The 14,005-nt window shown below is 37.6% G+C and overlaps 1 protein-coding gene across 1 annotated transcript in view; it reads right to left on the bottom strand.

The window, feature by feature from the left end:
- Nucleotides 1-4,927: 4,927 nt before the first annotated feature.
- ENPP3 (ectonucleotide pyrophosphatase/phosphodiesterase 3) overlaps nt 4,928-14,005 on the bottom strand; it is a 129,445-nt gene continuing 120,367 nt past the window's right edge. The window contains exon 25 of the mRNA XM_064294849.1: nt 4,928-8,860. Coding sequence (XP_064150919.1) covers nt 8,690-8,860 — 171 coding nt within the window. The 3' untranslated portion in view covers nt 4,928-8,689. The remainder of the gene's footprint in view (nt 8,861-14,005) is intronic.

The raw sequence follows: 14,005 nt of genomic DNA, 5'->3' as shown, positions 1-14,005 counted from the left end.
ATAAATAGATTTAATAAGAAAATTAGGCAAGACATAGAGCTGAGTAACTAAGGAAAATCATGAGTCCAGCAATGGAGGAAGACATTTAGTCTTTTGATGGACTCCCTGACAACAAAGGAGTCAATTGGAGATCTGATCCTAAATTTCTGTTTTTAATTTGTGCAAAATTCTGTTTAAATGCTATAAGGAGCTGAAATCAGAACCTAAGGTGATCGTTGATGAGAAGATCTCTGTGGAATAAGCCCATTTTCTGAGATGAGACCCAGACAAATCTGGAGGATATATCTGAACCTAACTGCCACGGGCCGGTCAATCTGAGACACTGTGGCTAAACCATTTCAGTTTTTTCAATATCCCAAAGAAAGAGGATTAGCCTGGCTATGGTTCCTTTTTTTTTTGAGTTGCTAATGTAGCCAAAACTTATTAAAAAAACATTCTTGGACCTAACCAATGAATAGGGACTCTAAGAAAGGGCAAATTTAAAGATCAGGTTAACCACAAACCCATGATGGAGGGTGCTATTAATGTGACTAACTCATCCTGGCAGGAAATATAGGAGTCAAACCTCCAAATCATAGGACAAAGATCAACCCTACACAGTCCACAAATTTGAGTCACTAAGACTGTGCTTAAGCCCAAATGAAGGAGAGGCAAATGCTTGGATTTATGACTGAGCTAGGATATTGCTGCTGTGTTCCAGCCCATGTTGAAAGCATATCTATCTATTAACTCATTGAATACCCACAATTATAAGAGACAGTACTAAAAATGAGGAGTCCTGGTGGCATAATGGTTAAAGCGTTTTTCTGCTAACCAGAAGGTCGGCAGTTCAAATCCACCAGCTGCTCCTTAGAAACCCTAGGGGACAGTTCTAATCTGTCCTATAGGATTGCTATGAATCAGAATCAACTTGACAGCAATAGGTTTGGTCTTTTTTTTTTTTTTTTAGTTATGAGAGTAGTCTCTGGCTCACTCAAACGGCTAATGTGTGGCTGCTAACCGAAAGGTTGGAGTTTACCCAGAGGCACCTCTGAAGAAAGGTTGCAGCCATTGGAAGCCCTAAGCATCCTACCCTGAAACGCATGGGGTTGCCATGAGTTGGAATTGACTTGATGGCAACTGGTTCATTTTGTTTGTTTTTTACATATGAGAAAACTAAGTTGTAGAGTTTAAGGAACCTTCCAGGTCACCCACTTAGGAAGCTGGTATTTAAACTCTGGCTGTCTGTAACTTAGGCACCTATGCACTTATCAATTCACTATTGCCTCTTCACACTCAAATGAGATTAGATGATTCCTTAAGAGACTATTAGAAAGAAATTTTATAGATAGCACATTGAACAGACAAGAGGAGGTCACTGTGCTACTCATTAGGAAAATTTTCTACATTTTAAGAAAAATTAAAAGGAGAAGTAAAATATTTTGTAAGGTCTTTGTTGAAGGAGTCCTGGTGGTGCAGTGGTTAAAACGCTTAGCTGATAACTGAAAGGTCAGCAGTTCAAAACCACCAGCCGCTCCACAGGAGAAAGATGTGACAGCCTGCTTCTGTAAAGATTTATGGCCTTAGAAACCCAGTGGGGTCACTGTGAGTCAGAATGGACTACATGGAAGTAGGTTTGTATTTTATGGAAGGTCTTCGTTTACCTCTTACAGTTACAGAACAATAATTCTTGGTGGAGTGAGCCTTGAAAGATGGACTAGCTGGCCTCTCCAGATTTCTTCTAGACCTACATGTCTTTAATTTACAGATGAAGGAACATAATATGTGAACTAGACAGCCCAACTCTAAATGTAATGTCATACTTTATTAGTTGTTATCCAACTACCTTTACACTGTGGGTTTCGGATGAGTCTGAATTGCGCGAGCTCTGTGCTTAAGAAGACTGAGGTTTGTTCTTGTCTGGAAGTTTGTTCAAGTGAAAGTCCACTGATTCAGGGAGTGATTGTGGTTGGCCAAGGGTGCTGTGTGAAAAGGAAGTCGTTTCTACCAACAGCCTTGTTTTTGTTTTTTAAAACTGTTTCAGTTTGTGTCCTGTTTCCATTCCCATGCCCAGCCCTCCCAAAGTAAACAGACAGCAAATGGTGGTGGGGTGGTGGTGATGTGGGGGTGGAGACGGAGGTGGAGGAAGGAAAGAGATTTCCCGAGGTCTTTAAGGATTTCCAAAGAACCCAAATGTAATTTGGAAATAAACTCCGGTGCCAAAACCGGATGAAATTTAGAGCATCAAAGTCAGCCCAATTTTTAAGTATATAATAAACAGAGACCCCCTAGAAACTCCACTTACTGATTTTAAAATGATCAAACACTGATAGACCTTCTTACACTAAATTCCAGCCAAATTAGAAGCCAAAGATGAATGCTTGGCACATCAATATATGCACCTGCTCATCCCCTTCATCCACCCATTTACCCAACCCCACCCACCAGCAGAGAAAGTGAGTTTCTATGTGCACAGAAAACTCATTCATTTCTGATACTTTCCAGAAGAACAGATGCTAAGCCCCCTTCATAGCAACTATGGCACTCAAAACCCTGAAAGATTTTTTAAAAAATTAAACATTTATTGAAAAAAAAATTTCAGAATTTTCACTATATCTGAAAAATAAGCCAATATTTAGAATTCCCCTTCTTTCCAAGTCTGCTCCCACCATCTCAGTTCACCTCACTTGGATAAGCAAGATCCCTTTATGCAAACAAGAATTAATTATAATCCTTGATTCAATAACATTGAAAGTCAAAATGTCCCTCCTACATGCCTGACGAAATACATATAACGGAAAATAGCAGTAATATGTGATCCACTCTGTTTAAAAATGAGCAATTCTGCTGTACTAAATGCTTATCTATATGAATAACACTTGTCAAAATTTTGGCTTATTACATATTTCAATGCTACCAGTTGCCCAATGCTGTCGAGCTGTTTCCAATTCATAGTGACCTTAGAGGACAGAGTAGAATTGCCCCATAGAGTTTCCAAGGAGCAACTGGTGGATCTGAACTGCCAACTTTTTGGGTAGCAGCTGTATCATTTAACCACCATGCCACCAGGACTACATTTCAATGCTAGCCGAATAAAAAGGAAAGGTAAGTACTTTGCCTGAGATGATACAGTTCTATCATTCAAAAGTCAAAAATCAACTTGGGAAAGACTGGGTGATAATTGGTCATGGATGTGACGTTATGGATCTTCCTACAACCACGTGATTCCCCATATAGTTCTCAGCTACAAATGTCTTAGGGTATCAATTAGCCAAAAAATCAGGGCATTTTGTGAATGTTGAACAGTCATTTCCTCATTTCTTCCAATAAGTTACATTTTCTCATAGACAGGCTTTTTTAAATCTCCAAAACATAAGTATTTTCCTGAAAAATTTGGAATTATCCTGGGCAGGGGAGGGGGGAAGCATTTTGAATGAAAACCAAAGCTACATGGATTGATATTTTCCCAAATCCCATGCTCAAACACTACAATTTACAAGAGAGATATATCCACGGGCTAATAAGTTTAAGCACTGATTGATGAGGCTATTGGTGATTTTAATATTCATCAGTATAAATTTTGGATCATCTTACACTGAGTATGTGTTGTTTTTATAATTAAGGAAAAATAAATTATTTCCATTTTTTAGTTGGGGAGCACTACACCTCAGTGTATTCGCATTCTGAATATGCCAATTTAGGACTGAAAGCGGTGACAACATACAGTGAAACCTCTGAGAGCTCTAACTGGACGGAGCTGCCTTGTTTTTCCAGGTCTTGAAAGTTTTCCTCCTTTGACAGGGTGCAGTCTTATCACTTTTCTATCACTCACTGTTAGGTTGTGGAAGATACTGGAGTTTTCCTTCTCTGACAGGTTTCTGCCTAGCACAGGTTCTGGCTTTCTCAGGTTTTACTGTAGTACTTCCATTTTTTTAAATGTAATGACTGTATATATATATTTACCCACGTCTAGAAATTTGCCCAGAAGATACACCTCCAACAATACAAAAAATGCAAATGCATAAAGTTGTTCATTGCTGTACATTTGTAATTACAAAATATTAGAAATGACCTAAAAGCCTTTACATAAGAGATTGATTGAATAAACTACGGTACATCCACAACCAGTCCCCGGGTGCTACAAATGGTAAAGCACTAAACTACTAGTGGAAACGTTGGCTTGAATCCACCCAAAGGTGCCTGGCAGCCTGCTTCCAAAAGGTCACAGCCTTGAAAATCCTATGGAATAGTTCTACTCATGAGCTATGTGTGCATGAGTCAGAATCGACTCAATGGCAACTAACAACAACAACAACATCGGCACCATAGAGTAGTATGCAGCAATGAAATAGGGTGAAGAAGATCTACATAAACTGATACGGAGTGGTTTCCAGGAAACATTTTTAGGTCAAATAAGTGTGCAAAAGGAATGTATAGTATGTCTTCTTTTATGAAAGAAATAAGAATAAGAAATATATACCTGCTTATTTAAAAAATAATTAAATACAGAAAGGATAAACCAGAAACTAATGTGATCAGTTGTCTACAGAGGGTAGATGGAAAAGGAGAGTAAGAGATAGGGGAGGGAGGATATTTTTCTGAGTATTCCTTTTCATCTAGTTTTGACTTTTGGAACCGTATTAATCTTTTACATACTCAAAAAATTAAATCACCAAGGAAAGAAGAAATTCCTTAATGTAATACAAACAGAAACAAACGAACCCTACTATATTTCAAATGAGTAATGCAACTACACTGAAGGGAGAAAGAAAACAAATCTAAGTAATACTATAAATTCTTAGTCTAGAGATACAAAGAACTGCAAACATTTCTTGAATTCTATTTAGTAAATTTATTTCTCTCAGTGATATTGGTTAGCAATTCCAACACTACTTTCTTTGTAGTATAGGAACGAGCAAATGAGTAACTATTTGATGATTTTGGGAACCAAGTTTCTTGCTGTTAGAGAAGGAAGATACAATTATGAAACGAGGAAAGGTTAGGAAGAACTATGTAGTATTGAATGGTAAGTGAGCTTATGGCTTTTTATACATGTAAATATAAAAAGAGATAGATATAGAGAAACACAGACATAGAGACATAGATATAGATCCTACTTTTGTTGACTAAAAGGACTTAGATGCAATGATATTCTTGAAGCAATTCAGTCACCCAACATGCACTAAATGGAACCAGGACTTCTTGGAGAAATGGCTGGTTCCAAAGTTGGAGCAGTGAAAGCACAAGATGAGTCTGAAACATCTTTTTGTATCTAAAAAAAATAAATAAATGTTCACAAATGATGTTGCTATATCAAAAACCCCTAGGAGCCAACTTAAGCAAACTTCAGTAGGCCAAATCTAAGACAATCCAAGTATTAAAATAAATAATGATTATAATGGATTTTAATCCATTGGGGAAAAAAGAACCCATTGAGTTTATACTACTAATAAACATATATAAAAAAAATTATACTACAAAGAAAACACATTTTCCTTACAATAGAATGCTAATAACAACCCTAGTAGGACTGCCCCCATAGGGTTTCCAAGAAGTGGCTGGTGGATTCGAACTGCCGACCATTAATTTGTTAACAGCTGAACTCTTAACCACTGCATCTCCAGGGCTCCAATAAATATATAAATAAAGAAATTTATTTATACTATAAAGAAAAGGTAACACTTTTCCTTACAACAGAATGCTAATAAATGATGGAAGAATGATGCATTTTTTTATTGTGCTTTAAGTGGAAATTTACAAATCAAGTCAGGCTCTCATACAAAAATTTATAAATACCTTGAAAAAAAAATTTTTTTTTTTTATGTACTTCTAGTTGCTCTCCCCCTTATAAGACAGCACACTCCTCCTCTCCACCCTATATTCCCCGTGTCCATTCAGTCAGCTTTTGTCCCCTTCTGCCTTCTCATCTCACCTCCAGACAGGAGCTGCCCACATAGTCTCATGTGTCTACTTGAGCCAAGAAGCTCACTCCTCACCACTATCATTTTCTGTCTTATAGTCCAGTCCAATGCCTGTCTGAAGAGTTAGCTTTGGGAATGGTTCCAGTCTTGGGCTAAAAGAAGGTCCGGGGACTATGACCTCTGAGACACTTCTAGTCTCAGTCGGACCATTAAGTCCGGTATTTTTAAGAATTTGAGGTCTGCATTCCACTGTTCTCCTGCTCCATCAACGATTCTCTGTTGTGTTCCCTGTCAGGGCAGTCATCAGTTGTAGCCAGGCACCATCTAGTTCTTCTAGTTTCAAGCTGATGTGTTGTTGTTGTTGGGCACCATCTAGTTCTTCTGGTCTCAGGCTGATTTGTTGTTGTTAGGTGCCGTCGACTCAGTTCAGAATGAAACACTGCCCGGTTCTGTGCTATCCTTACAATGCTTGAACCCATTATTGCAGCCATTGTGTCAATCCATCTCGTTGAGGGTCTTCCTCTTTTCTGCTGACCCTGTACTTTACCAAGCACGATGTCCCTCTGATGGAGTTTTTTAAAAATTGCCTCTTGCACCCATCATAGCAAAAATTCAATCGGGGAAGAATTATTAATACTACTAATGGATACTAAAGCCAGTGGGTGAAAATGTAATGAAAAAGAGGATCAAATAACTTATAAATTAAGAAGGGGAAAAAAAGTACTATCTTTACCAAGGAGAAGCGTGATAAACACCAACTTAACCAAGGGATCAAAGTTAACATCACAAACAATAGGACAAACTGACATCATGAGCTTTCAGGTGTGATACACTGAGGACTTGCAATCGCTAATGTACTCATTCCTGCCAAATGCAGAACCTGAATCTAATCATGAGCAAATGCCACATTAGAAAAACCCAACTCGAGGAGAGGTCACCAAATAAATGACCTGAACTCTTAAAAATGTCAGCATTATTTAGTAGTCTGAGGAACTTGTACATTTTAAGGAACCAAAGAGGGGAAAAAAAACACACTTAATAAAATGAATATTTTGGGCTCAGGACCAGAAAAGAAAATATTCTAAAGGAAACTGTTGAGCATTTTAGAAAAAATTTAATTGGGTCTGAAAATAGGATAATAAAGTTGGCGGCCTGAACCCACTAGCCATTCCATGAGAGAAAGATGTGGCAGTCTGTTTCTGTTAAAGACTACAGACTTGGAAACCCTAAGGGGCAGTTTTACTCTGTCCTACAGGGTCGCTATGAGTCAGAATCAACTGGACCGCAGTGGGTTTTGTATCAACACTAAGTTCCCTGACTGTGGCTGTGTTAGGTGATGTTCTTAAACTTAGAAAACACACACAGAAATATAGAGGGGAAAAAGGATACGATGACTGCAATGTACTCTCAAAGGGCTCAGAAGAAAAAAAAAGATATATAAATATGCATAGTGAGAATGTTAACTATTAGCGGAGCTACGTGAAGGTTACACAAGAGTTCTTTACACTGTCTTTGCAGCTTTCTGTAAATTGGAAATTTTTTCAAAATAAATATTTAGAAGAAATGCAACTAACTTTTTTGTTTACACTCTCCAGTTTTTAAAACAATACAAGCTAAGTGTAAAATGTAGACTAAATATTGAAAGTTATAAAGCAGCAGTTGAAAACCCCCCATAATTCCCTGACCAGCTAAATCATTGATGTACCTCCCTTCAGAGTATTTTTAAACATTGTTGTCAGGTGCTATCTTTTTTTTTTTTTATCCAGTGGATTCCAACTCATAGTGACCCTGTGTACAACAGAACAAAACACTGCCTGTTCCTGAGCCATCCTCACAATCATTGTTATGCTTGAGCCCATTGTAGCCAGTGTGTCAAACCCTCTCGTTGGGAGTCTTCCTGTCTTTCACTCACACTCTATTTTACCCAGCATGATGTCCTTCTCCAGGGACTGGTCCCTCCTGGTTAACCCATCCAAGGTATGAGAGATGCAGTCTTGCCATCTTTGCTTCCAAGGAGTATTGTGGCTGCACTTCTTCCAAGGCAGATTTGTTCATTCTTTTGGCGGTCCATGGCATATTCGATATTCTTTGCCAACAGCATATTTTAAAGGCGTCAATTCTTCTTTGGTCTTTCTTATTCATTGCCCAACTTTTGCATGCATATGAGGTGACTGAAAACACTATGGCTTGGGTCAGGTGCACCTTAGTCCTTAAAGTGACACCTTTGCTTTTTAGCACTTTAAAGAGGTGAGTTTGCTAGTATGCCTGGGAAAGTGCTGTCCTGATGGACGAACTGTACCCTGAGCATTCCTGAACCTAAATTGTAACCTGTTACTTCCCTAATAAACCTTATAATCATGAGTATTGTCTGTGAGTTCTGTATGGCCATTGTAATGAATTATCAAACCCAGCAGCAAAGTAAAGATTGGAGAAGGAGGGACGGCTGGTGTCAGATCTGTTAAAGATGGTGGAGAGAGGAGGCAGGTCTGACCTCTGCCTCATAGGAATCAGCCTTGGGCTGTTGGTCTTGATTCTTCTCCCCTTGTGAAGTTAGAGGTCAGGTCAGGCTCTGCTCCCATGCTGTTTTTGCAATACAACAGGGTAAAAACTGTGCAAAAAAAAAATGTAAATTTAAAATAATACACATCCATACAAATGAAAAAGAGGGGAGGGACTAATGAAAACTATGCAACACGGAAAGGAGTTAAGGAAAAATAGAAAACTCTATTTCATGATTCTTTGACAAAGAAAATCACCCACATTTTGCCAAATTTGTGTTATATAATCAGTTAAATAAGGGTTTCAAGTATGGGTAAATAAGTCTTTAGTTGCAGAATCTCAGAGACAGGCTGTGCTTTTTCCTGATAAAAGTCAAGTCCAGTAAGAAGTTCTACATCTCTGACCCGGGCAATATGTGCATGCCATCTTTCTTCGATCCAAACAGCCTCTGGCTTATCTTCCTAAAAAAAGAGAAACACAGGGCTATTTTCCACAGGGCATGATTTTCCTCAAGAGAAAGATATTACCACTTAAAAGCTGTCCTTTTTTCTCTGCCATTTCTATTGCCTTGAATTGTAATTTGATACAGCTAAGTTCGGGTTTTAATAAAAAAATAAATGTATGAAGTGTAATATAACAGACACCATTACAAAGTCATAAAGTTTAGCCATTTTTATATATTCTCCAGATACATATTTTTAAAGAAATAAATTACAGATAAAGTTTAAATCCCCAGTATTCCTCTGTTCAGAGCTAATTGTTATCATGAATTGGTGTATACCTAGTATTTTTTTTTTTTTTTTTGGCTTTTACTCCTGTCAGTATGCAATAAACCAAACCAAACCAAACCAACAAACAAAAAAACACTGCCATAGAGTCAGTTCTGACTGATGGCAACCCCATGTGTTACAGGATAAAACTGGTTCATAGGATTTTCTTGACTGTAATCTTTACAATAGCACATTACCAGGCTTTTCTTCCTTGGCACAGCTATGTGGGTTTGAACTGTGAACCTTTAGGTTAGTAGTCAAGTGTCAACAGTTTGTAACACCCAGGGACCTTCTATTTAATGAGTTTTCAAATTTATACAATTTATAATACTAATATTTATAATACTAATTTATATAATTAGTTCTATACCTAGATCTAATTATTTTTCTTCATTGTCATATTGATAGGGGTTTTACTATTATAAATAATACTGCAATGAATAACTTGGCCCTCAACAAGATGGATTGACACAGTGGCTGCAACAATGGGCTCAAGCATAACAATGATTGTGAATATAGCACAGGACCAGGCAGTGTTCCCCTGTATTGTACATAGGGTCGCTAGGAGTTGGAACCAACTCGATGGCACAAACAACATGCCTCCTTTGTTCAAGTCCATGAGCTTCTAGGATACAGAAATGGAATTGTTGGGTCATAGAAAACATTGCAACTTTAACTTTACCAGATATTAACTTTTTTTTTTTTTTTTAACCAGTTGCCATCAAGTTGATTCCAACTCATGGTGACCCCATGTGTGTCAGAGAAGAACTCTGCTCCATAGGTTTTCAGTGGTTGATGTTTTAAAAGTAGATCACTAGGCGTTTTTCTGAGGCACCTCTGAGCGGACTCCAACTTCCCAATCTTTCAGTTAGCAGTCTAGCTCATTAACCTTTTGGACCACCCAGGGACTCCAGGTATTAACATAGTCCTTCATACCAATTTACACTTCTGTAGGCTGCAAGGATAATTACCATTTTCCCACATCGTTGCCAAACCCATGGGTCCGAAACAGTGTTCTATCTAGATTTAAATTTTATTACCCCAATTTATTACAATTTAGTATGTCTCTTCTATTTCTTGGTCATTTAAGTTTTAATAGGATTTTTACTCCATAACAGTTAGTTCAATCATTTAGAAACATGGGTTTCTCTGGCATTCTTTATACTTGTTTTCTCCTATTCATATGATATTGCTAAGTTTCAGTTAAGCGAAAAAGCTTATTAAACGAGTCTTTTTTAATAACTCACATTTGACTTTAGCACAGTGGTACTTGTTTTTTAAATATGCTGGCTTAAAATAGGTAGTCACTCTGGGCCAGAGGAAGTGGAAGAGGAACTTACTTTTTGTTCCTAACCACCAAGGCATTTCTCTGCGTGAGATTCACGAAGGGAGTGAACTGTTTTTTAACAAATATGCAGTATGCAAATTTGAGCTTATATTACAAACGGGAATCTAGTTCAAAGTCTTTTTTTCCCTTGCCTTTACTATTTCACAGTTCAACAGCATTTAATATTTTGGTCCCTTTTTTTGTTTCATAAAGTTTTCTCCCACTTGGCTTCCGTGGAGCCCTGGCAGCGCAGCGATTAAGTGCTCGGCTGCTAATCAAAAGGTTGGCACTTCCAACCCACCAGCCGCTCTGTGGGAGAAAGATGGGGCAGTGTGCTTCTGTAAAGATTTACAGTCTTAGAAACCGGTGGGGAAGTTCTACTCTGTCCTACAGAGTCATTATGAGTTGGAATTGACTCCATGGCAATGGATTTGGTTTTGTTTTTTGGCTTTCATGACTACTTTCTTCTAGCTTATTTGGAATCCTTTCAATTAAATGTTTAGTTAACACCTGACATTCTTCCCTCTTTTAAAATTGCTGTTAAATGACCAAAAAGTACAATACATGACTCTACTTACACAGGGGTGATACTCAAGCTATTTAACAATCAGACAAGCCACAGGCACCAACCAATATGAACAAAAGCCAACTATAGACAGCCTCTCTGCATCCCAGAAGGATATCAGCCCTAAATATACAGTTTTTATAAGCTATATTTAAATGTATGGTTTTTATAAAATATGATATGTATAGATCTGTTGTTTGTGAATAGACTTATTATATACCCCCAAAACACAACTCACTTTGTTATTTTTTGAGATAACGTATCAGTTTCAATACTTTTCTCCCCTTATCACTTCCTTACTCTCTCTCCTTAACCATTTCCAGTGTGGTTATTGCTGCTATCACACTACTGAAACTATTTTGTCTAGGATGACCTTACTAGGATGACAGTGATTTCCTCAGACCTTTGACTTAGTTAGCCACCCCATGCTTCCAAAACTTCCTCTTTTGTCTTCTATAGCTGAATTAACTGCATACTTGTTTGATGACACCTTCCCTTTCTTTAACCCATTCGAGTTCTTTCTGCCCTGGGTGTATAGACATCTTCCTCAATTTGACTTTTGAGTCTCTTCTCTCCACTTTACCACCTTTGTCAATTTTATTTTACTCCCATGATTTAATACCAAATCTATATCTACAGTTCTCATTGCTCTTCTGAGCTCCATATCTGCTAGTAATTTACGATAATGATAGTCACTTGGACTCATGCTACGTTCTCATTTATCTGACATGAATTTAACTACACAAAGTTGGGAGGAAAAAAAAGGAAAAGGAAGGAAGGAAGAAAAGATGGAAGTGGAAGAAAATATATAAAGAAATATAAATCTAGTGCCCTAGATTGAGTATGAGGTGGGATTTGTGAATCTGCCATTCCTACAACTGGTTTTAGTTCCCTCAAACCTCTTATAGCATGAGTGTCTCCCCACACTGAGTGATTGGAGTATTTAAAACCAGTTGTCATGGAGTCGACTCCAATTGATGGCAGCCCCATGTGTGTCAGAGTAAAATTGTGCTCCATAGAATTTCCAATGGCTGATTTTTTTTTTTTTTTTTCCCAAGAAGTAGATTGCCAGCCTCCATGAACAACTGCCTCTTTTGCCATGAGGCCAGAAGAACTGAATGGTGCCTGGCTACCATTACTGAATATTTTGATCAAAGATTCCATAGAAGAATCCTGATCAAAATAGGAAATGTCCTGAATGGACTTCCTGGAGCCGTGAAGGTTGGATGAAACCTAGAAACTATTACCATGAGATAAGCTTTTAAACCTTAAGCTAAAAATATGTCCTGAAGTATCCTCGAAACCAAACAGTAGTTTAGCTTAACTAGTAGAAAACGTCTGCCTCGAGTATTATGCTGTTTTAAGAACTATATGGGATCAAACTGACAACAGCAACTCGAAAGACTCAGTGGTAAAGAGTATCACGCAATATTGGTTATCATGTCTGTATTTAGAAAAGGGAGTGAAGGATGGTGGCTTCTCTAAAAGTGCTGATAGGAAAAATAGGGATTCAATCGACAACATCTCCTGATGGATTCTTGTTTGGAAATTCTTCTTCCTCACTCTAGGAATATGAGTGACCCACTGCTTAGCTGCTAACTTTTGACTTCTATCTTTAATCACTGAGAGACCATTCATACACTCAAGTTCAGATCTTATCTTCAAGATCCAGCTGAAAGAAATTCTACAGCAATTATCTGTCCCTCTTTTGTACCACATAACTTTCTTTTGATGTGAGCCCCTTTCGATACAATTCATGTCTGATTTATCTGTGTACCTTCCTTTATACATAGTATGGTGAAGGTATCAAACTGTTAAACACCTGGAAGAATATAGATGAAATTGCAACCTGGCCTAGAACCTAAGCTTTAATTTCCAGTCCCTAATAGCCTATGGGACTTTCCATATGAACTTCCCATTTCCAAGAGCTTGACATGCCTAAACTTAACTATTTTATTTACCTTACAAAATAGTTTTCATTCCTAACTTTATTCTTTCCTTCTTTTCCCTAACTACCTACATTTAAAATGTCTGATTCATCTTTAAGCTTCTCTTTTCCTTTGGCTCTTGCATCCAATCATTTAGCAAGTCCTCCCCATTCTTCATGCATTTTAAGGACGTTGCTTCTTAGTCCTCTCAATCTATTCAAATTCTGCTCATTTTTCAGGGCCCAGTCCTACTCCCACCTTATTTTATGATACTTTTATTGACAGTGCCTCTCTAGCCTTGAATTCAAAATGGTAATTAATCCCAATTTTGAGATATCTTTTTTAAAAAAAATTTTTAAATAATCTTGTATATTTTGACTGACCTATTTATGTGCCTTTATCTCACATATATAACAAAATTACATATGAACTCCTTGAGGATGGGGACCATGCATCCCTCCTTGATGCATTCCAAAGAGTTTCTGCTATGATGCTGTACACTTAATAGGTAGGTATACTCAATGTATTTGTTGAATGACTTCAGCAAAACTCAACAGGATATATATTTGTTTCTATAATTACATACATGAAAGGTAGAGTAACTATTTACATATGAATTGCCTTGATCCAAGAAAGATTTGAGGCGGTCTTTTTAACACATGTTTAAAAAAAAAAAAAAAAGTTGCTTGAACTAACCTATTTTGCAGCTATAAATCTGTAAATCAAACCCATTGCCACTGAACAAATTCCAACTCATGGTACCCCATGTGTTACAGAATAGAACTTCTCCATAGGATTTTCTTTGGTATAACCTTTACAGGAAAGACCCCTGGTGGTGCAATGCTTAAAGTGCTCAGCTGCTAACCAAAAGGTCAGTGGTTCAAACTTACTAGTGCGTCCCCAAGAGAAAAGACCTAGCTATCTGCTCTCCTAAATATTAAATATTACAGCCTAGGAAACCTTATGGGGAAGTTCTACTCTGTCATACATGGTTGCTATGAGTCAGAATCGACTCA

The sequence above is a fragment of the Loxodonta africana genome, chromosome 1, assembly GCF_030014295.1.
Source record: "Loxodonta africana isolate mLoxAfr1 chromosome 1, mLoxAfr1.hap2, whole genome shotgun sequence".
NCBI classification, from domain to species: Eukaryota; Metazoa; Chordata; class Mammalia; order Proboscidea; family Elephantidae; genus Loxodonta; species Loxodonta africana.
This window is presented reverse-complemented; position numbering and strand designations above follow the sequence as displayed.